Source organism: Sceloporus occidentalis, unplaced genomic scaffold (assembly GCF_023333645.1).
Source record: "Sceloporus occidentalis isolate IW3139 unplaced genomic scaffold, rSceOcc1.0.p SCAF_6, whole genome shotgun sequence".
Classification (NCBI taxonomy): Eukaryota; Metazoa; Chordata; class Lepidosauria; order Squamata; family Phrynosomatidae; genus Sceloporus; species Sceloporus occidentalis.
In genome coordinates, this window is record NW_028316986.1 from 72,689,509 (window position 1) to 72,712,823 (window position 23,315).

At 40.7% G+C, this 23,315-nt stretch overlaps 1 protein-coding gene across 1 annotated transcript in view; it reads left to right on the forward strand.

The window, feature by feature from the left end:
- CUNH6orf118 (chromosome unknown C6orf118 homolog) overlaps nucleotides 1–23,315 on the forward strand; it is a 36,304-nt gene that overhangs the window by 5,648 nt on the left and 7,341 nt on the right. The window contains exons 4-9 of the mRNA XM_089530061.1: nucleotides 2,652–2,711; nucleotides 4,777–4,901; nucleotides 9,684–9,742; nucleotides 10,000–10,184; nucleotides 17,823–17,876; nucleotides 20,307–20,368. Coding sequence (XP_089386187.1) covers nucleotides 2,652–2,711; nucleotides 4,777–4,901; nucleotides 9,684–9,742; nucleotides 10,000–10,184; nucleotides 17,823–17,876; nucleotides 20,307–20,368 — 545 coding nt within the window. The remainder of the gene's footprint in view (nucleotides 1–2,651; nucleotides 2,712–4,776; nucleotides 4,902–9,683; nucleotides 9,743–9,999; nucleotides 10,185–17,822; nucleotides 17,877–20,306; nucleotides 20,369–23,315) is intronic.

Consider the following 23,315-nt stretch of genomic DNA (forward strand, 5'->3'; position numbering starts at 1 on the left):
CACTGCAGAAATAATCCAGTTTGACACCACTTTAACGGCCATGGTTCAGTGCGGTGGAATTCTGGAAATTGTAGTTTTGTGAGACATTTAGCCTCTGTGAGTGAGTTCTGGTGCCACAACAAATGACAGTTCCCAGAAATCCATAGCATTGAGCCATGGCTGTTCAAGTGGTGTCAAACTGGATTATTTCTGCAGTATACAGTATATACAACCTATGTCTGTAGAAGACTATCTGCTTAGATTTCCCCTGCTTTCAGATATTTGCTGCTCATTCATGGATATTGAGGCCAGGGAAAGCCATAACGCAAGATGGGGTCTGTGGCTCTGCTGTTGCTTTCTTTTTGTGGTAAAATGATTGGCACATGAAAGGGGCCAGAGAAGGAGCAAAAGAAGAAGAGTTAGAATGAACATGGCCTCAGGCTAGGCAGATTTCAGACCTGTTTACAAACTATTCTATAAACTACATTTTAGTAGTAACTTTTCTGTTATATGTCTTCTATGCATCAATCCTATGATGTAATGATTTCCTACTAGTGAAATAATGTTACTGATGATATTGGCTGGAATCCTGTTGGTGACACAGTAGTGGAGTCTCCTGTTACAATAATGTATTTGCATTTCTTTTTGTTCATTGGAAGAGGTGGCATTTAGTACCTACTTACACAACAAGTTCCTAATGTACCATGTGAGCTTGATGGCATTGTGATTACATTAACATATCCATTCAATGGTGGTGGGATGGGGGCAGGAGAATCCTGGATATTCTCTGACTTCAAGTTCAGCCAGCCCTGAGAATAATACAAAAACTTTCCCCCTGCTGTTCCAAGCAACAGGAAGGAAATGGATTAAAAGTGTGTGTGGGGGGGTGGTGGTGGGGGATAAAACCAAAGGAAGGATAGCAAAAGCTAGTTCTCCTTCATTTCTGCCTTTTTGGTAAGAGCAGGATGGTGTAGTGATGTGAGGAAGTAATGAGACGGAGCTCCTCGGGAAGACTATTCCAATGCTTGTGGGCCGTTACTGAAAAGGCCCTCTGAGAAGTAGTAACATATCTCGAAGTAGGGACTTCGAGCAAGTTCTTCCCAGTTGTTCTGAGAGTGTGGGGTGGATTATATGGGGAGATGTGGTCCTTCAAGTAACTTGGGCCCAAGTCATGTAGGGCTTATAGGTGATTACCAACACCTTGTATTGTGCTCGGAAGCGAATAGGTTCAAATCTCTACTCGGTATGGAAATGTACTGGGTGAGTTTGGGCAAGTCACATTGTTTCAGTCTGAAAGGTAGGCAATGGTATACGTCTTTTGAATATATATTTCCAAGAAAACCCGAGGATAGGGTTTCTGTAAGTCAGAGGCTGCATCTGCACTGCAGAGATAACACAGTTTGTTTTAACTGTCATGGCACAATGCTATGGAATCCTGGGATGTGGCACCAGCAGTCTCTGATAAAGAAGGCTAAACATCTCAAAAACTACAACTCCCAGAACTCCATAGCATTAAGCCATGGCAGTTAAAACTGTCTTAATGCATTATTTATGCAGTGCAGATGCAGCCAGAATTGACATGACTATATATAACAACACCAGGGTTTTGGATATTCTGGGCATTCTGACCTTAGTCTGCTCTGATTTCATTGACACATTGCACATTCCAAAGAGTGTGCACATTTGCATGCATGTATAAACACACACAGACACACAATTTCATGAAAGCATTTCACATGATGATTTCAATATTTTCAAATATTTATACAAGGAAGGCTGCAATCCCACAAGGGAGTTAAGCTCCACTGGACATGGTAGGACTTGCTTCTGTACACAAGATTCTGCATCATGTAATCAATTTACAATTTAATTAAATAAAAGTGAGATAATTAACGAAATGCACAGTCCTTAAGTAGTTGACAGCTGTAAAATTGTGTTAGAATCTTGTTAATTTAATCACAGTTTACCAGGTGCTACTTACTGACTCCACTGCATCTTAAAGAAAGACTTAAATGCAAAGGCAAAAAAGGAATGGGACATTCCCACTGCTCTTCCAAATTCATAGTCTAGGAACAAAGAGCAGTCTTTAAAGTCAGAGATATTTTGTTGTTTGCAGTGCATGCCCCAGATGGCTACTAGCACAGGAAAAATAATTTCAGGGGGAAATGGCATTTTGTTGCTCCTGGAGCCCTCCTGGCGTTACAAAATTGGTGGAGGAAGCCCAAGGCCACAAAAAGCCTCCCACCAACTGAAAAATAAAATCCAGGGGTTCTTTCACACTACAAAATTATTGTGCTATGATTCCCCCCTTAACTGCTGTGATTCCATCCTATGGAATCCTGGAATTTGCAGTTTAGAAAGGGGCATCTAGAACTGTCAGTCTGGGAGCTCTAGTACCTCACCAAAACTGCTAACCCTAATATTCCATGGGATGTTGCCATGGCAGTTAAAGTGGAATCATAGCACTATAACTGTGTCATGAGAAAGTGACCATCCAGTCAGTTGTGTGCTTCCCCTCCCCTTTTTTTTGCCTCTCCCCACTACCTTTTTGGGTGAGGTGCTGCCTGCAATGGGTGCTGAGGGCAAACCTTTCACCTTCAGCCCTGCCAGAATCATCTACCCTGCTTCAAACTGTCTGTTCTTTAACATTCTCAATTAACTCTACTTTACAGAATGAATATGAGCTCTACATGGTGATCCTGCTGGATTCTCTGCCTACCATGCAATACAGAGTAATGTATTTTTTTGATGCCAAATCTAAAAAAAATTGTTGAAGGTTTTGTGAAAGTTCCTTTCTTGCACAGTGAAGATGTGAGCCCAGAGGATGATGGTGACTGCAAGACTCAACAGCCTTTGCCAGCACAACCAGTATTGAGGAATATTGGGAGTTGTAGTCTGACAACATCTAGACTACACCTGATGTATAGGGTGGCAGTTTTGGCTTCATAGAGCACAATGGGAGACTCTTATGGCCATGAATACCTCCCATTATATCTGTTTGACTCCCATAGTATCTGTTTGACTTTTAAACAGCATCCAGATGTCTCTTATTTCTAATGATCCAACATTCTTTGCTGTGTGTTTCCTTGTGCCAATATGAAGTGAGTAGAACGGTGAGTAGAACAGATTACCCATTCTCAGACTGCAGATGGGGAAATCAAAAGATGGGCAATTCTGTCAACATCACTTTGTTTCTATTTTCCCATTGCTAGTTCTTTCCAGCATCATTCTTGATTGATGTGTGACCGTTGTTCTGTTCTGCATAATTTACATTTATATTACAGTATGTGCATTCTCTAAAAACCTACATTTAAATGCATTTTTAAAAGTATGTGCTTTTGTGGACATTTTTTCCCAAGTGTATGATTTCCCCCCCCCAAATGATTAGCAACTGGATAGAGCATGTGTGTGTATTTCCACTCATAGGCATTTCATAAAAAGTAAACCCACCCACCCCATTACATTTTTAGTTTTAAAAAACTATAGCACAAACTTTGGAAATGGTTGGATTAAAAGAACAGATTCTGAAACAGTAAATTTGGTAGTTCTGAACTGAAAAAATGCATTGAAGGTTTTTTTCCACATAAGCCCTACAGGAAATCACATATTTTCTTTTCTGTATACTAAAATGAACTGACTTTTGCACAAACTCAAGAGAAATAGAAAACCTCTATACAGGGTTAGAATTTTTCTCCCAGAAGGTTAACTAATTAGGACTTGATTCTAAAACACACTCACTCTGCAATGGTATAGGCCACTCTACTGACCCATTCCAAAGCGTGCCAAGATCTGCTTTGCCTATTATTGCCTTGTGTTAGATGATGCTCGGCATTTGCAACAATTTCATCAAGGTAAACTTATTAGCCACAAGAAAATGACTATATAAGGTTATACATTTTTCCTCCAGACATCCACCCACTCTGTTGTACCTTTAGACCTTGTTAAGAATATAGTGTTCATCAGCTGGTATATCAGTGTGTGTACACATCTGTACCTGGTGTGTGGATGCGCCATCATTGTTCAAACATCCCATACATAACTTCAATATTACCTCACTCCACCACAAGCACACTGCTTTCCAGAGACGTCATTTCTAATATTCATTTATGAGTTTTGCTTTCTAGTAAGTGTGCTGAATATTCTAGTGTTCAGACATGTGGGAAAAGGCCCTCATTCTGCCCAAGTTAAAAGGTGTATGATGTAAACCAGGGGTTGGGAACTGTGGCCCTCCAGGTGTGGTTGGAGTACCATAATCACTGACTGTTGGCCATGTTGAATGCGGCTGTTGGGAGTTAGATTCTGAGAAAATCAAGAAGGCCACAGGTCTCCTACTCCTGGTATATAGAATAATTTAACTAAAATGTGGAAATGTTGCCTTTTCCAACACCCACAGCCATTCTGGTTCGATGAGTCTTGGAGCTGTACTCTATAAAATTGACTTTTCCAAGTGCTGAATTATACTCTTTGGTCTCCATGGTAGACAACCAATTTCTGTCTGATGTATTCAACCATTCAGGAAAGCTTTTATAGGTGAAGTGTGACAGAATGCACAACAATATCTTGTACCATGTTTGTTTATCCCAAGAAGATACTCGTTCCAGTTTTACACTGAAAGTATAAAGACTTGTCCATGGAGGTGTTCATCTGAATAATTAAAATGAATGTTAGTAATGACAAATTATGGGCATGCAAAATGTTCTGTAGCCCCCAAATGGCATAAACTCACAGGTCTTATTAGTATTGTTCCCTCTCACTGGAAGGTCTTAATGTTACAGTAATTTTTCTCCTACAAAATAGACTTTACAGAATGAAGTCAAAGGCATGGAGAAGAGGATAGTGATGACTCATGAAATAGAAGAGAAAAGGAATGACATACAGGCTCTTGTGCAGAAATCCAAGGTGGCCTTAGCAAGAAATGAAGAGTAAGTTGTGTAAGTCTGAGAGATTAATACAACACGTGCTATAAATGTAGAAAACATTTCCCCTCAATCAGAGTCACTTTTATTCTTAAAGACCACTTGGGTCTCCAGAAAAAAAGCCAGGGTCTGGAGATGTATTTTGTTGTCGTACTCAGCCAAATGTGGCTTCTTAATACTTACAGTGAAGATGAAACAAATGGCCAGATTTAAAGGTTCTTTCTTGTACAAATCAAAAAGTGTATCCATTTTGCAATCATATAACATTTCCCGTTGCATAAACTAAAATTCCATCATTTCAGTTGTGGAGTGTATGTAGTATCTTTGCAGTCCTGCATACAATTGGGCTGAAGTCCTGTGAACTTCAAAGATTTAAATAGCCTATGTGCAGAGCTGTGCCATGTAGTGCAAACCTTAAACTCAAATACTCAGGCTCACACTGAATTAAATGGGGCTTCGTGCCTGGCAACAATGACCAGAATTCTGTACAAGTTTATACTTAATTAAGTAATGAAGTAAGTTTTCTTGGCTTGATCTCTCAAAAACTGACAGGAGTATTGTTCAGCCATGTTCTGATCATTGGCAGAATTGACCTCTTTTTCCCCACACAACTGGTGCCTGGCAAAATGGGGAGAGGGGATTTGAGGGGTGGGGGGAGGAAGTTTTGATCATGGCAATAGTGCCAGAATAATGACTAAGTAGCGACTGTGAATATGAAACAGTTTTTAACCATAACTGTTTTGTATTCACAGTGTTTTTTTGTTTTGTTTTGTGCCTTTAAGTCCCTACGATGAACCTAAAATGGGGTTTTCTTGGCAAGATTTGTCCAGTAGGGTTTAGCCTTTGCCTCTGAGGCTGTGTCTTGTCCAAGGTCACCCAGTAGGTTTCCATGGCCAAGCAGGGATTTGAATCCTGGTCTCCAGAGTCGCAGTCCAATGCTCAAACCACTACACTGGCTCTGTCTTGACAATCTCTTAGTCACAATTTTGACACTATTGCTACATTTGTAACTCACCCTCCAGGCATCAGTTACATGGGGAGAAGAAAACCAATCTGTTGATGACCAGAGTGTAGTTGAATGATGTTTCCATCATGTTTTAAGAGGGTTTGGCCAGGAGAATGTACTTAGCTAAGTATATAATTAAGCAAAAGCTGATAAAGTTGGCCCTTCTTATACACGGATTTTTTTAATACACAGATTCAAGCATACACGGTTTGAAAATATTCAAAAAAACTATAAATTTGAAATATCAAACCTTGATTTTCCATTTTTTATAAGGGGCACCATTTTGCTATGTCATTACATTTAATGGGACTTGAACATACATGGATTTTGTTATCCACGGGGGATCTTGGAACCAAACCCCAGCATATAACAAGGGTCCACTGTACAGGATTCCAGCCTATGTTGGGAGGACTGGAGCCTTAATCTCTTGTTAAGTGCTCTGAACAAGGCCTTTTCCCATGAAAACAGGATATAAACAATCATTCTGCATATACGCAGCATCCAGAAGGCTCCTGCCCTACTAATTATATCAACAGATGTTTTACTATGGCAACTTTGAAATCCTACTGTAGATGTCTCAGATGCCTGTAATAAAATCTCACAGGATTGCTCTACCATGAAAATGATCAAGGGACTCATTTTAACAACTGTCACTCACAAATGTTCGGAGCTGGGCATTTGTTTTTACAAATTTCCAATTTCCCCATATTGGAAAAGCATATGTACATTATTAATTAAACTTAGACGTGGGTTTCTTCAGCTAGTAGAGCTGAATGAGGCAAACCCAGGTGAATGTGTAAATATCAAATACTTCTTATTAAAACAAATAAGCAAACAATCTCAAGAGCCCTTGTGTGGGGTATGTATTTTGTCTACTGGCTTGTACCTACCATTCAAGGCAGTTGTTATTCTAATGTACAGCTGGACACATTTATCTAGGTGAGGTAAGAGGCAAACCTCTTGTGCCTTTAAAAGTTGTGTAGAAGAGGGGATTTCAGCAGCTGTAGCTTGCATGATTAGGAACAATTGTTAAAATTCTTGCTTTTACACAATCATTAAGGGGATAGGAGCCCTGTCCCTTCTTTCATCTGGCAACCCTATGTTTACTAGAAAAATAAAATGTGCAGTAGGAAATCATTTTTTGTCCTGTTTGCAAGATGGGCTTTATTTATGAACAAATTTGACAAATGAGAAAAGGATAAAAAAAAAACCCCAGAAAGTTTTAAAAGATTCTTAAAAAATAGATTTAAAAAAACAAACCTCCCAAAGCCTGCTTAAATTAATCTAGTATTGAGACTAACCACCTGACTACTTTTATTTTCCATGTCTCTAGTCTTATGGATGAAAATATTTAAAGCATTAAATACAGGAACAAAAACTTTCAAAGGTAGACTAAAACCACTCCTTAAAAATCACTTTAAAAAACATAGAGGGTTAAAATATTCAAAGGAATTATGCCTGGTTCATAGAATCATAGAGTTGGAAGAGGCCACAAGGGCCATCCAGTCCAACCCCCTGGTAATCACAGAGTTCAGAAAATTAGTTTAAATAGAATGACTATGGCACAGTCCAGACTGGCACTTTGAGCCAGCCTGGCCACATACTAGGGTTGCGCAGGGACTGCATGCGAGCAACTGCACGCCCCACAACCCTAGTACGTGGCAGTGACATAATCACATTGGCCTCCTGTCCACACGGGGGTTGCCATGATGACATCATGCACACACTGCATCCAAACTGTGCGGTGCATGCATGATGTCTCCTCAGTGCCTCAAGCCACTTATGGCACCCTGGCTTTGGCACAGGAAGGAGTTCCAAAATGGAGCTTCTTTGGGGTGTGTGCATCGTTCCAACAGCAACGAAATGGCTGTGGGAACGATGCTGGGGAGAAAGGGGCCCCTTTCTCCCATGGCTCTGGCTCCTGGGGTATGAAGCCCCAAGGACCTCCCTTTTCTGCGCCATGGAGAAAGTTATTCTCGCTGTCTTGAGTTTCTTGAAGCCAACTCTATTCTCGACCCCTTTCAGTCTGGCTTCCGCCCACGGCATTCTACAGAGACAGCCCTCACCAAGATCTCAAATGATCTTTTACTGGCCAAGGCAAATGGCCTTTACTTTGTTATCATCCTTCTTGATCTGTCTGCAGCCTTTGACACTGTTGATCACTCTCTTCCAATTAATATACTTTCTGACCTTGGGTTCTCAGACTCTGTTCTTGACTGGTTTAGATCTTATTTGTCTGGCAGATCTTTTGCAGTGGTTACTGGCGGTCAGACTTCTTCTCCTGTTCCCTTATCTGTTGAAGTTCCCCAGGGCTCTGTTCTGGGTCCCCTTCTGTTTTCTCTCTACACATTGTCCTTAGGTAAACTCATTAGCTCTTTTGGTTTTTCCTACCATCTGTATGCCGATGACACCCAGTTGTATCTTTCCACCCCCGACCTTTCTCCAAGGCTTGAACAGCAAGTTTCATCATGTCTCACAGCTGTCTCGCAGTGGATGCGCCATCGGCGTTTGAAGCTCAACATGTCCAAGACGGAGCTTCTTGTCTTTCCTCCTAAGCCCACCCTTCAACACTCCTTTTCTGTCTCTGTCGACAACATTTCCATTCAACCAGTCCAGAAAGCCCGCAGGCTTGGTTTCATCTTTGATTCCTCTCTGTCGTGTATCCCTCAGATCCAGACCACAGCCAAGGCTTGTCGATTCTTTTTGTACAATATTGCTAAAATCCGACCATATCTCTCTGCCTCTACTGCCAAGATCCTGGTCCATGCCCTAGTGATCTCACGGCTTGATTACTGTAACGTCCTCCTGGCTGGGCTTCCTCTTTCTCACCTCCCTCCTTTAATCTCTGTCCAGTATTCAGCTGCACGCATTATCACATCCGCCCACATCTCTCGTATATTGGCATCCCTTCACTGGCTCCCCCTCCCTTTCCGTATTCAATACAAGCTCCTGCTGTCGACGTTTAAAGCCTTCCATGGGCTGGCCCCTCCTTACTTATCAGACCTTCTTTCTCCTCACCTTCCCACCAGGGCCCTCCGTTCTGGTAGTCAAGGTCTGCTGTCCCAGCCCAGGGTTTCCTCTGCCCCATCTCGGATTCACCCCTTTTCACTTGCTGCACCTCACTCCTGGAACCTTCTTCCTCCGCAAGTAAGGGCCATTACTTCTTTTACCAGCTTCAAAACAGAGTTGAAGACCATCCTGTTCAGAAAAGCGTTCCCAGGCATTGCATAATTGTCGCTTGCTATTTGATGTTCTTTTGATGCCTGTTTTATCGAACCATTTCCTGTATTGCTATGTACTTTATATGTATTAGCCTACTAGCCCCACCACCTTTCCCTTCTCCTTTTATGTCATGTCTTTTTAGATTGTAAGCCTGAGGGCAGGGAACCATCTAATTAAAAAGATTGTATATACAGCGCTGTGTAAATTTACAGCACTTTATAAATAAAGGTTAATAATAATAATAATGGAGAAGGGGCATTTTGCCGTTTCTCTGTGGTCTGGAAAAACTCCGGATTGGGGCTGCAGGGCTGCCGGTGAGGCTGCCCTGCCCCCAACCTGGAGCTAAAAGGGGCGCCACAGACCTGACCCTTTGGGGCAGTTTGTACTGCGCCTATAATGACATGCTCCCAGAGTACCATCCTACCACATATCAGTTATAGGTGTCTTCAGAATTTCATCTAAAAATAACTTTCCTGGCTAATGCAAAGCCTTAAAGCACTTTTGTTGCCAGAATGAAATTAATAACAATGATTTCTTTCTCCTTCTTCCTTACACTTTAGACTCAGGCATGAGCTAGAAATTGAATTGTGGGTGAGCCAGTCTGTCTCCAAAGCAGTGGGTAAGTATTAGGATTGCACTGAATAGTGATACACAGAAGAAAGGTAAAGTCTAGCTCTCGTGCTATAGTCCAGTACATTGATAGGCTTGCTGAGAGAGATGTCCTGCAGACTGAAGTCATCTCTAAGTACTATCAAAAAAATTTCTCCTCAAAGAGTTTCCATTTATGTAGATCTTACATTGCTTTTGCCACTGGTTCTGAAAGCTGCAGGCCCAGCACTTCTGGTCAAATGACTTGTCATTTCCTTGCACCTTCAGTAAAGGAACATGAGCAACCGGAAGAAGCGGAAACACCTCTTTCCACTGCTGAGCAGATGACATCCCTGAGATGTCAAATCATCATGAAATGGGAAGAGATTCAATCCATGGAAAAAGAAATTAAAGATACAATGACTTTTGCTGGCATTGCAAACATCAGAGAGAAAACAGTTAAAGAATTAGAGGTAAGACCTTAGGGTGTAATGAAAAGGCAGATGGGGGATGTTTCCATAGATGGAGGTGCTTATGCCTTGGTTTTATTTTTTTAAAATGCATTTAATGTATAGTGAGAGCATGTTACAGATTTCATTTTATCTTTTATGAAGTGCAAGCTGTTTCAAGGGATTACTGGGAAGCAGGATGGAAAATGAAATGACAAGAATAACAACATGGAGTTCTTGCTTAGACATGAGATGCTAAATGCTTATTACACCAGATGTTGAGAATTTAAATGTCCTTTTTCAGAGATAACCATAAACTGTGGTTTATTGTTACGAAAATGAGCTTAGCCAATGAACCTCATGCTCACACACTCCCTATATCCCTTGTGTGATGACCATAAAAAGAAAATCACATGCTTTCACTATCATTTTTTAAAACTAGCCATAGTTAAGTGGTATGCCTGCTTAATGAATATTCACAGAAACATCATAATAGTTTGGAACAAACAAACTTCGAACAGTGGTTCACGAGTCTGGTTTCCTTCCATAAACCATGACTGATATTTAACCACATCTTAGGGTTCAGACATAATCCTCAACTATGCAAAATTCCATTTATTTATTCATTTATTTATCATGGTCAGTTCACCAGAAATAAAGAGGACACAGAATGAATGAAGATTTATTTATATACCGCCGTTCCAATGATCACAGCGGTTAACAATAATAACAAAACAATAACAATACATTATATAACATAGGAACCCCCCAAGATAAAACCATACAACATCATAAAAGCCATCATTCATTCCTAACTTAAAACCAATAAAAACATCAATAAAACCCCCTAGCTAAAGCACGATCAGACATCATTACAGGAGCAGATAACAATTCAAGACATGGTAGGGAAAGCTTGCCGAAACAAATGGGTCTTCAAATTCTTCTTAAAGGACTCAAGGGAGAGGGCTGAGCGGAGCTCGATAGGGAGAGAGTTCCAGGACTGCAGGGCAGCGACCGAAAAAGCCCTCTGCGAAGTTATTACAAATCTCGTCACAGGAACTCGCAGAAGTTGTCTCCCTCCTGACCTGAGAGTGCGGGGCGGATTATATGGGGAGAGGCGGTCCTCCAAGTACTCTGGGCCCAAGCCATTTAGGGCTTTATAGGTCGCAACCAACACCTTGTATTGTGCCCGGAAGCGAATAGGCAGCCAATGCAGATCTTTCAAGATAGGTGTTATGTGGCTGACCCTGGAAGAACAGGTGACCAGCCTGGCTGCCATATTCTGAACCAACTGAAGCTTCCGGGTTTGGTACAAGGGTTGCCCCATGTAGAGCGCATTACAGAAATCAAGTCGAGAGGTTACCAGCGCGTGTACCACTGTTTCAAGGCTCCCCCGGTCCAGGTAGGGTCGCAGCTGGCGTATCAGCCGAAGCTGGTAGCAGGTGCCCCTAACTGTCGCATCCACCTGAGGAGTCAAGTGAAGCGACGAGTCAAGAAGCACCCCCAAGCTGCGAACTGTGTCCTTCATGGGGAGCGTGACCCCGTTCAGGACAGGTGGACAAACCTCCTTCCCAGGACCAGGGGAACCTATCACTAGTACTTCCGTTTTCTCTGGATTCAGGCTGAGTCTGTTTTCCCTCATCCAGCCCATTACCGACTCCAGACAGGCATTGAGCGGAGAGATGCCATCCCTAGTCACTGCAGCAGTCAGAGACACAGAGAAAACTATTTGGGTGTCATCAGCGTACTGATAACACCGCGCCCCATGTCTCCGGATGATCTCTCCCAGCGGCTTCATGTAAATGTTAAATAGCATAGGGGACAAAATCGCTCCCTGAGGGACCGCAGATGTAAGGGCCCTCTTGTCAGAGCGACAGTCCCCCAGCTCCACCATCTGGAATCGACCCGAGAGGTAGGAACGGAACCACTGCAAAGCAGTGCCCCCGATACCCAACTCCCCCAGGCGCTCAATTGTGTTAAAATTTATTTAACACAAAAACATAGGTACTATCGGTGAAATGTGCATGTGTGTACACACACACACACACACACACGAGAAAATTGCATGAATCAGCAGCAAATTTTAAATTTCTGGAAATTTTACACACCAATGCAGAGTTAAGCTTTCACAAATATCTGTTAAAGTAGCAAAATTATTCAGATAGAGACATGAACACTTTCCTCACAATAGGCAACACATTGTTGCTGCTTTATCATGTGAGAAGCAAATTTTGACCTGGTATTCCAAGGTGTTAAGAATAGTTTGAAAATTTCAGTGGTCTATCAAATCCATCCCTGAAGACTAGGATAGCCCCTGGAATGAAAAGATGCTTTTTTTAGAAGGCAGGAGGACCCTTCGTCATTGTTTTCCAAAATTTGATCAAGGCAAGAGATATGTGATGAATCCAAAGACAAATCAGAAACCTTATGTCTAAGTAAGGATAGTGAGGTAGGGATGGTCAGAAGAATACTACAAGTCTATAATATTGGCTACTATATCACTTCAGCAGATACAAAATGATTTCCAATTCTAATGATATGCTTTCTCCAGTTCAAATTAATACTCAAATAAATACTGCATCAGAAATTGTGGACATTACTAAAGAATGGTCAGCAGAAATTCATACTCTTTTACTATTCTAAATTGACTCATCTTGTTGACTGCACATCAGCATGTCATCTATTTTTAAGGATGGTCCTCAGTATCTTACTTGGTTTTTGTTGTTGTTGTTGTTCAAGGAGCTTATGACCTGGTGTTCCAAGGTGTTAAGAATAGTTTGAAAATTTCAGTGGTCCATCAAATCCATCTCTGAAGACTAGGATAGCCCCTGGAATAAAAAGATGCTTTTTTTTAGAAGGCAGGAGGACCCTTTGTCATTGTTTTCCAAAATTTGATCAAGGCAAGAGATATGTGATGAATCCAGATGCCCTATAACCAGCAGGAGAATACATTATATGACAAAGTAGAAATAAAAAGATGATAGAAACAATGCCTGGAAGAATTATATAAAGGAGATGGAGGGGTGACACATTCATTTGAGGAAGAACAATATGAAGATGGACCTTCAGTTTTAAAAAGTGAAATGGAAGATGCATTCAGAGCACTTGGGAGAAATAAATCACCACAAATAGATGGCATACCAATGGAGTTGTTTCCGACTAAAGAGAGAGTATTTACTATAGTTTTAACTAAAAACCGTAATCAAATATGGAAAACAAAACAATACCTCACAGAATAGAAAAGCTCAATATACATTTCAATTCGCAAGAAAGGGGACATCAAGGATTGCAGTAATTGCAGGACCATTGCATTAATTTCCCATGCAAAATGTTATGCTCAAACTTCTACAGCAAAGATTTTTACCATATATGGGAAGAGAAATGCCAGATATCCAAGTTGGGTTCATTAAAGGAAGAAGCACTAGAACTCAAATACAGGTTCCATAATCAAGTACACCAATGAATTTCAGAATAAAATTAGCTTTATAGATTATAGCAAAATTTGTGATTATAGATTATAGCAAAGTCCTGTTTAGATCAGCAGTTCCCAATCTTTGGTTCTCCACTGGTTTTGGACTTCAGATCCCAGAAGTGCCAGAGTAAGCAATTATGAAGAGCTGAAGTCCAAAACAGTCCAAAAGTTGGGACCCACTGGTTTAGATCACAATAATCTATGGATCATTCTTAAAGAAATAGGTATGCCAGAACATTTGATTGCCCTGATGTGTAACCTGTACTCAGGACAAAAGACTACTCTTTGGTCAGAATAGAGAGAAACGGAATTATTTCCATTATTGGCAATGACGTCAGGCAAAGCTGCATGTTATCACCCTATCTGTGTAATTTGTATGCAGAATATATCATATTAATTAGACTTGGAAGAAGAAGGCATGAAAATTGTAGGAAGAAACAATTGCAGATGATACCATATTACTAGCAGAAAATAGAAAAGACATGGAATAATTACTGATGAAAGTCAAAGAAGAAAGTGCAAAGACAGGTTTACAGTTGAACATTAAGAAAATAAAAATAATGAACTCAGATAATTTATATAATTTTAAAGCAGACAGTGAAGATACTGAAAATGTTCAAGATTTTCTGTACTGTGACTCAGTCATTAATCAGAATGGAGACTGGAGTAAAGATATCAGAAGACTAGGAATTGGAAGGGCAGCTATGAAGGAACTAGACAAGATCCTTAAGTGTAAAAATACATCATTGAACACTACAGTTAGGATTGTCCATATCAATGTATTTCTCAGTGTGGTTGTAAAAGCTGGATTGTGAAGAAAGGTGATAGGAACAAAATCAACTCTTTTGAAAAGTGATGCTGGAGAAGAGTTCTTCAGATACTGTTAAAAAGACAAATAAATGGGTCCTAGAGAAAATCAATCCTGAACTCTTGCTAGAAACTATAGGCCCGAACAGACAGGCCAAAAAAAAAAAAAAAAAAAAAAAGCTGCTTTGGGTCACTTTGGAAGTATGCTGTTTAAATGGCACATGCATCTTAAGAGGCCAGAAGCTGTGCCAAAGCTGCTCCCCAGTTCTTAGGACTGGAGCATGGCTTTGGCGTGGCCTCTGGCCTCTTAGGACACCTGCACCATTTAAACAGCATATTTCCTTTTTTTTTTTTAAAAAAATAATCTTTATTAATATATATATATATTTTAAATTAAAATAAAGCTGTCAAAACTCATTACAGACTAGGTTATATATGTACGTATCGTTCAAAGCAAAACAAGAGTATAACATTTCAATATATTGTTGCTGCAACTCTTCAGATCTTCCTGGACCCTTCTTCAAATAGACTTCCTTTCATTCCGGTTTGAAGATGAACTTCTTTCTTAATCAATCTGTAAACAGCCTAGCTCCATTGCTTGAATGTACAACAAAATCCTCCAAAACTTACTAATGATTTTGTGCACACATATTTAAACATTTCTAATACATCAAATCCACTATAGCTTAAATCAATTCTAACATCTCTCAGTAATTAATTTCATGGGTAAATTATCCTGCACCCAGCAATAACATTTACAATTCATATAAAATTAATCTAGTAATATCCCGGGAAAAGTTTTATCAATTAAATTTCACTTTCACTTCTCCCTAGTTCTCAGTTTGGTCTCCGGATCTAGTTAGCAATAGTATCCTTTATAATCTAGGTGTCTTCGAGCTACAATTAATAACAGAAAATAAGGAAAGACCCAGCAAAGCAGTCTTCTATAGCAATTTTCCCTTCGGGTCTTGCAACCTGAATTAACAGAATTCATAGAGTGAAAAACATAATAGCCTCTCTTTTAGTTGTCAAAAAGCTCTAATTTCAAGTTCCACTCCTTTCCCCAGTAATCTAAGATTTTTTTCCAGTCCTCCTTAGATCTTTTCTTACTAAAATTCTTAACATTACAAGAGAGTGCATCAAGTAACCTATAATCATTTAATTTTAGCATCCAGTTCTCTCATGAGGGGATGTCATATGATTTCCACAGTTTAGCAACCTCTACTCTCGCCACAGTTAACATATATAACACGATCCTCCAATGTTTTTTTTCATCATCCAGTTTAAGAATTGTTGTTATGTTCAATAGGTAGAGTTTAGGGTCCAAAGAGAAGTTAATTTCTAATATATCTTGAATTAATTTATGAACCTCTTTCCAAAACTTCTGTATGTTTTTGCATTTCCACCATATACGAATCAGATTACCCTTCTGAAAATTACATCTCCAGCATTTACCACAATCTAAATTGTACATTCTCTTTATTTTCCAGGGTGTATAATACCATCTGTTCATTATTTTTAAAAACATTTCTTTAGGCTCTTGCACTATTGTGAAATCTTGTGTTTTTCTCCAAGCATTTTGCCATTCATTTAGACTGATGGTCTTTCCTAGATCTTGCGCCCATTTAACCATATATTCTTTAATTATTTCTTGTTCCAATTTGCGACTTAGTAATAACTTATATAATTTAGAGATTTTTTTCTTATCGAGTTGCCAAATTATTTCGTCTAGTTCATTACGTTGGTCTTCTATTCCTATTGTTTTATTATCTTCTAGAAATTTGTTATTGATCTGATAGTAATTGAACCAATTAAGTTCAAACCCATTATTATTTAATTCCTCCCTGGATTTTAGGGTCAAACTTCCTTGTTGACTTTTCTTTAGACAGTCTTGGTAAGTTATGTACCTGTGCTTTTCCTTTGTTAGCCACCTACCAAAAAAGGCCTCCTGGGTGGAAGTCCAAAAGGGGATTTTAAAATAAAATAACTTTTTCAGTTTTATCCACGACTGTAATAGGGATTTTCTAATAGGGTGATTATTGAAATCTTTATTTTTTTTCCAGCTGGTTATAACTTAAAAATGCGTGCCACCCATATCTAAGTTGTACGCTTTCCATGCTTAATATTTCCTCATTATCCAATTTCACCCAATTTTGGAGCCACATTAAACTACATGCCCAAAAATATACCTGCAAATCAGGGAGTGCAAAGCCCCCTTTTTCTTTTTGATCTTTCAATATAGAGCTTTTAATTCTAGGTTTTGCCCCTCTGCACAAACATCTATTTATCTCCTTTTCCCATTCTCTGAATTGGCTAGATTTTATAGCAATAGGTAAATTCAAAAATAAAAACAAGAGTTTCTGGAGGATCGCCATTTTTATAACCGCAATTCTTCCTAAAAGGGAGAGGTTTAACCTATTCCACCTGCACATACTCTCTTTAATTTCTTTCCACTTGCTCCTATAGTTGTTATCAAATAATTTTAGGTTATCCTTGGAAATTTTAATCCCTAAATATCTAATTTGTCTTTCCAGTTTGAAGCCTGATTTCTTAAACAGCATATTTCCAAAGTGACCTGAAGTAGCTTTTTTTTTTTTTTTTTGGCCTGTCTGTTTGGGCCCTATGATGACTAAACTGAAGCTGTCATACTTTGTCCATAACATGGAAACCATGACTCACTGGATAAGATCATAATTCTTGGTAAGTTAGAATATAGTAGGAAAAGAGGAAGACTATGTTCCAGATGGATAGTTGCAGTCAAGGAAGTCTGAGTGTGCAAGTGTTGAGGAGGGCTGTTGATGACAGTGTGACTTGAAGGTCTCTCATTCATAAGGTCACCATAAGTCAAAGTTAACACCACAGCAGTTAACAACAACAAATGTACATATAAATGTACCCATATGCATAAGTATGCCTATGGGCTGGAGCAGATAGGTGGGAAGGAGCAGCCTGAGGCCGCTCCAGCCACAGACAGTCTGTGACCGCAGCAACCACATGGCCCATTCCCAAAGTGGGCTGCTGCTGTAGGACCCAACCTACGTTGACAGCAGACGGATTATCCTGGCTCCTTTTTGCTCCAGTCCAAAGGAATGGAGCATGGCATTGGAGTGGCTTCAGGCTGCTTTGGGGGTGTGCTTCATGTAAACACCACACCCCTGAAGCATCCGGAAGTCACTTCATTTGGCCCACCTGTTCCAGGCCCAAATTTACATATCTCTATGAATATATGTATATATAAAGGACCAATACTGAAGACATAGAATGGTTTTTGTTATTACTGTTTTCGGAAATACTATTATTCTATTGACCAAAGACTAAATATAATACATTGTAGTATATAAAGCAAGACATTTTTAAAACTCGTGTGTTAATGCTTTTGGCAGGGTGAAGCATCAAAGCTCCAGGCATCTAACAAATTTCTAAAGAAACAAATAAGGGTAAGTTCACTCAATAGGATGTTAGTAGAGCCATTTTGGTATCATTATTATTGCTGATTATTAGAAAACATGTAAGTAGTTGAAATGGGTCTGACAGAAACCTTTGTGGAACCATTTTCTCAGAATGATGCATCAATATAGATGGCTCACATTCACCCTGTTAACATGATCCAGGATATCTAAAATATCCAGTACACGAGATATGAGAGTTGCTTTTTTGGTTGTTGTTGGATGTGCTTTGATTAACCATTCTCCTGTTGCCTTCTTGATGCTGGAAAACATGCAGAATACTATGCCTGTGATTCTCAGCATCAAGAATGCAACATATTTGAAGCAGCAGGAACATTTCTCCTGGGCTCACATGGTCACTGCACAGTGATAACAGAATCCAGATGGGCTGTCATTCTCTCATTTATGAAAATGTAAAAAGGAGATTTTTTTCCAAATGGTTAGTGACAAAAATGCACCTAATTATAACCAATCCTGGACGCTAGCAGGGCTGAGGTCAGATTAAAATTTGGCTTGGAGAGAGAGGGGAGAAAACTATTTGAGCCAACATTTTATGCATGTTTCTGCTTTGCTGATCTTGATATGGTTGAAACAAGCTAGTGTGCCATGGAAGAGAAACAGATGATGAATCTATTTGAAATAGACAAGATCTAAGAATTAACATTGGCTTCAAAAGTGGCTGCCAAGGTGATAATTTTATTAACCTTTAATTTCCCCTGGAAGTTGCTTGCCACCACAAAAAATCTGGAATTAGGTAATGGCAGATGTGTATATACATGTGTGTGTATTTGGCATCAACTTTATAGTGACACATCATGGCTAAATTGTTTTGGAAACTTTGGAACTTGAGAAGTTTTTGACTTCAGTTTCCAGAAGCCCAACCAACATGGCTAATAGTAATAGACTTTGGGAGCTGCATCGAAAATGCCAAAAGATTCCCTAACCCTAGTTTGGACGATATTGGGGAGGGGGGAGGGTTGTACTACATGACCATCTTCAGCTTCTGAGAACCTGATTATAGGCTACTATGACTCTTAATTTTACCCAGTTTGGTCTGGTGTTCCATAATGCATCATGTAGTTAAAAATGTGATCCATTGTATCTATAGCTGGCATCTTCCATCTTTTACAAGACTGTTAGATACTGCTCCTTCATTCCCTCTGCTCTCCTTCTTTAATGTAATCATTGCCATCATCAATCACTATAAGGGGTATGCACTGATTCATGGCATATGTCCAATCTTTTTTAATGTGAAAGAGTGCTGTTTTAATGGATATGTGGTACAGTACTTGGTATGTTTGAAAATTGTTGTTGTTGTTATGCCCTTTCAGGTTAATTTAGGGGCTGTACAGACTGCCCCTAAAGGGAAGCCTGTGACTGCCTCTATCTATGCCAGATTGGGGCTGCGACAACCACACATTGCAGCCCTGATCTCTTCTTTCCATGTCGCAAAAAAGAGCAACAAAAAGTGGCTCCTTTTTGCACCCCGGAAAGGGATAGATGGCAGCGTGTGGCTTTTCTGTGCTCCTTTGGTGCAGCATTAGAGGAGTGCCATGATACCATGCACCATATGGAGCAGTGTGCAGTCTCATGCCGGCCTGGGGGCAGAGTCGAGGTGTGCCCTTTCTCACCAGTTTGTCAAGCCCCTCAGTGATTCTGAAACTGTGAGGCAAGACCCCCAGTTGGATTCTCAAACTGGGGGGCATGGGTTCCTCAAGGGGGTGTGAGACCTGGATGCCTTGATTCCCTCCTCCTCTTCTTCCAAAACCTTTTCTGTCCTGGAGGGGGAAAGAAAGTGAAAGAGGGCACTTGGAGCCTCTGTCTGAGGAAAGAGGAGAAGAACAATTTTCTTATACAGTGCACCTGCGCCATATGCAGGTGCACTATATGTGGCTTCCAGCTTATGCAGAAGCCGTGCACCAGTTAAAGTAATGGTGCACATGCCCATGGTTTGCACGCTGCCCTGAGTAGCAAGCATGCACCCCATTGTTTTAAATGTGGCACGAGTATATGTGGATTTCCCCTTATGCAGGGTGACCCAGAATGGATCCCTTGCTTAGGGGAGGGCCCACTGTATGATGTTAAAATATGAATATATGTGAATATGTGAACAAAAATTTATACACTAAACAAACAAATATTTTGGGGGCACCTCTGGATGTAGATGTAAAGGAAATCAGAAGGGCAAAAATTTGATAACTGAGTTATTTTTCACTTATGGTAAGCCTGTCATAGGTTTTTCTTGATACTCTGGAAGGTTTGCCATTCTCTTCTTCTAAGGGTAAGAGAGTGTGACTTGCCCACAGTCATCCACATTGGTTCTTTGAAATATTTGGAATATGCTATTGAAAATATTAACTCTTCTCCTTTTTCAGAAAAGGGATTAGATTCCTAACAGCTTTCTCATTGTGTATTTTGTAGGATGCAGAATACAATATCACAGCTTCACTAAGGAGGCAGAAGTTTAGCACAGAGTCCCAGCGGTGAGTCTCGATGCTGTGATGCTTAGGCAGGTTCACCACAAGTCAAACCTAGCCCTGGCACCTAGCAGCAGGACTTGACTGTGAAGTCCATGTAGCAAAAATTGAGACCAATCCTGAACATGTCAAGAGTTCACTTCCTTCACTAAACTTATGTGGGAGAAGGTTTCTTATATTTCAATCAGATTTGCTTCATGTAGATGTGTATAGAACCACCTGTTTCAGCAGGAGAGGAAGCTGAGGAAAGAAACAAGAGATTAAAAATTTCTCACTGATTTCAGGCTTGGTTGTGGGACAGAGACTTTAATCCAAGTTTGTTTACTACTAAAAGATATTAGCCATCACAATTCAGTATAATTAAGGTAAAATACAAACAAATAAACTACAATAACAGTAATAAATTTAAAATGGAATATAGGTAACAAGCAAGTGATACAAAAATATACAAATGCAAAAATATAAAATCATCTTTAATACTGATTAAATTAAAAGTCCCCTGGATTGGGTACTATGTATCTTCATCACCTCCATGTTATTCTTATAAATGATTCTGGTGCCTAGATCTTAACTTACTTGTGGCCAAGGCAAATTTTGTTTTAATCACATTAATCAGTTTGGTCTATCGTCTTTGCCAGGAACTGGACAGGGCAGTATGTCCCTGTTGGTTCTGCTGGATTTCTTGGCAGCTTTCTGTACCATTCATCATAGTAGCTTTCTGAGCTGTCTTGCTGTAATGGGACTTGGAGGCATTGTTTTACAGTGTCTCGGTTCTGTGTTGGTGGGGTGAGGCCAAGCAGTTGGTGTTTAAAGATTCCCTGTTTGATTCCTTCACTGCTGGCCTGTGGAGTTCCTCATCCCACCTCCACCCCCACTCCCCACTGTTTAACAAATAGATAAACTGTTGGGACAGGTTATCTGGAGGTTTGGAGTCCATGCTATTTCTCTTTTTCACTCAACTCCAAGAAAATGGTTTCTGTGCAAACCAGTGTTTATAATCAGTAATGGATTGAGTGAGGGAAACAAACTGAAACTTAATCCAGAGAAGACAGAGGTGCTTTTGGCCAACTGAAAAGCAGATCAGGAAATAAGGATTCAGGCTATGGCAGATGCTATTGCATTCCTCCCTAAGATGCAGCTCACAGCTTGGGCATTGTCTTGGAGTGTAACACATCTACATGGCGCTGCCTTTGAAAAGTGCTCAGAAACTTCAGCTGGTCCAAAGAGCAATAGCTGGATTGTTAACTGGTGCCCCATTTCCACTGGGTTATAAAGCGAATCAAGAATCGGATTATAGGGACATCATTCATATTTGAATTCGCATTCGATCCTAGTTAGAGGGAAATCATTCCCATTTGAATTCACGTCCGATCCTAATTTGGTCGATTTCTCTAGCAAACCCCTGAATCAGCGGTGAATAACCTGGGTTATCCTGACACCACTTTCCCAGTGGTTCTTTTGCCAGGGACCGTGTCCGATCCGGGGTGAATTAATGGGAATGTCAAGTGTCCGATTTGGGTATTTTAGAATGGGAGGGCCAATGTTAAAGGGGCTGGTCTGGGGGTGTCACCCGCTTTGTTCTCTTTCCTGGCATTCCCAGTGCCATTTTCCCATTCGCATAGCCTTTCCTTGGTGGTGCAGGAAGCGATCGCGCGTGTAGCAGGCCTATAGCTAGGCAGGGGAAAGGGGGGCCCAAAGAGAGGGAGACAGAAACTTAAGCTGTATCTACACTAGAGAAATCACCTGGTTTGGCACCGCTTTCACTCTTTCCTGGCTCTAGGCTATGGAAATCTGGGAGTTGGGCCCACAACAAACTCCAACTCCCAGAATGCCATAGCCTTGAGCCAATATGCTTAAAAGCAGTGCCAAACCGAGTGATTTCTCCAGTGTAGATGCATCCTCAGTCTCAGTCTCAGTCTCTCTCTCTCTCTCTGGTGCGCGCTTGTGTGCTATCCTACCTGGCCCTCCTGGGAGTTGGAGTTTATTGTGGGACTGGGCGCGCGCGCGCACACACACACACACACACAGGAAGACCTTTGGATCTGAATTAGATCCCCTCTTCTTCTTCCTCCTCCTCCTCTTCTTCCTCCCCTTTTCTTCCTCCTCCTCTTCTTCTTCCTCTTTCTCCTCCTCCTCTTCCACTCTGGTCCCGACAACATACTCCAACTCCCAGAATTCCATAGCCTAGAGCCAGAAAAGAGTGAAAGAGGTGCCAAGAGTGTGGATGCAGCCTCTCTCTCTCTGGTGTGCATGTGCTCCCCTGCCCTGAGTCCTGGGAGTTGGGGTTTGTTGCTGGCCGGCTGGGCCCTTCTTATTTCTCTTCCTCCTGCTCTTCTTCTTCTTCTTCCTCCTCTTCTTCTTCCTTCTCCTCTTCCTCCTCTTCTTTTTATTTTCTTTCTCCTATTCTCCCTCTTCTTTCTCCTCCTCCTCTTCTTCTTTCTCATTCTCCTCTTCTTCCCCTCCTCCTCCTTTTTCCTCCCTCCTTTCTCCTCTTCCTCTTCTGGGTTTTTTTTTTTTTTTTTTGTGCCTTCAACTCCTTTTGGACTTATGGTGACCCTGCAGAGTTTCTCTAGCAAGTTTCTTCAGGGGGAGGTTGCCTGTACCTTCCCCTGAGAGGCTGAGAGAATGTGACTTTCCCAAAATCTTCTAGTGGGTTTGCATGGCCAGTCTGACTCCTCAAATTCTCTAGCCACCAGGCCAGGCCCCTCTTCTTCCCCCCTTCTTCTTCTTTTTCCTCCTCTTCTTCTTCCCCTCTTCCAATCACAATGATGCCTAGCCGCCCAAGTGTCAGGCGCTTCAGTGATCCATCGACCGCTACCCCCCCAGGGAACAAAAATAGTCTGCATCAAAATGCATCAAAGCAATTGATGTCACTGTGATGTCTAATTGCCTAAGCACTTGATTGACAGCTTAAAAAAGAGAAAAAAAGGTTCAAGACAGGCAATGAGAACCA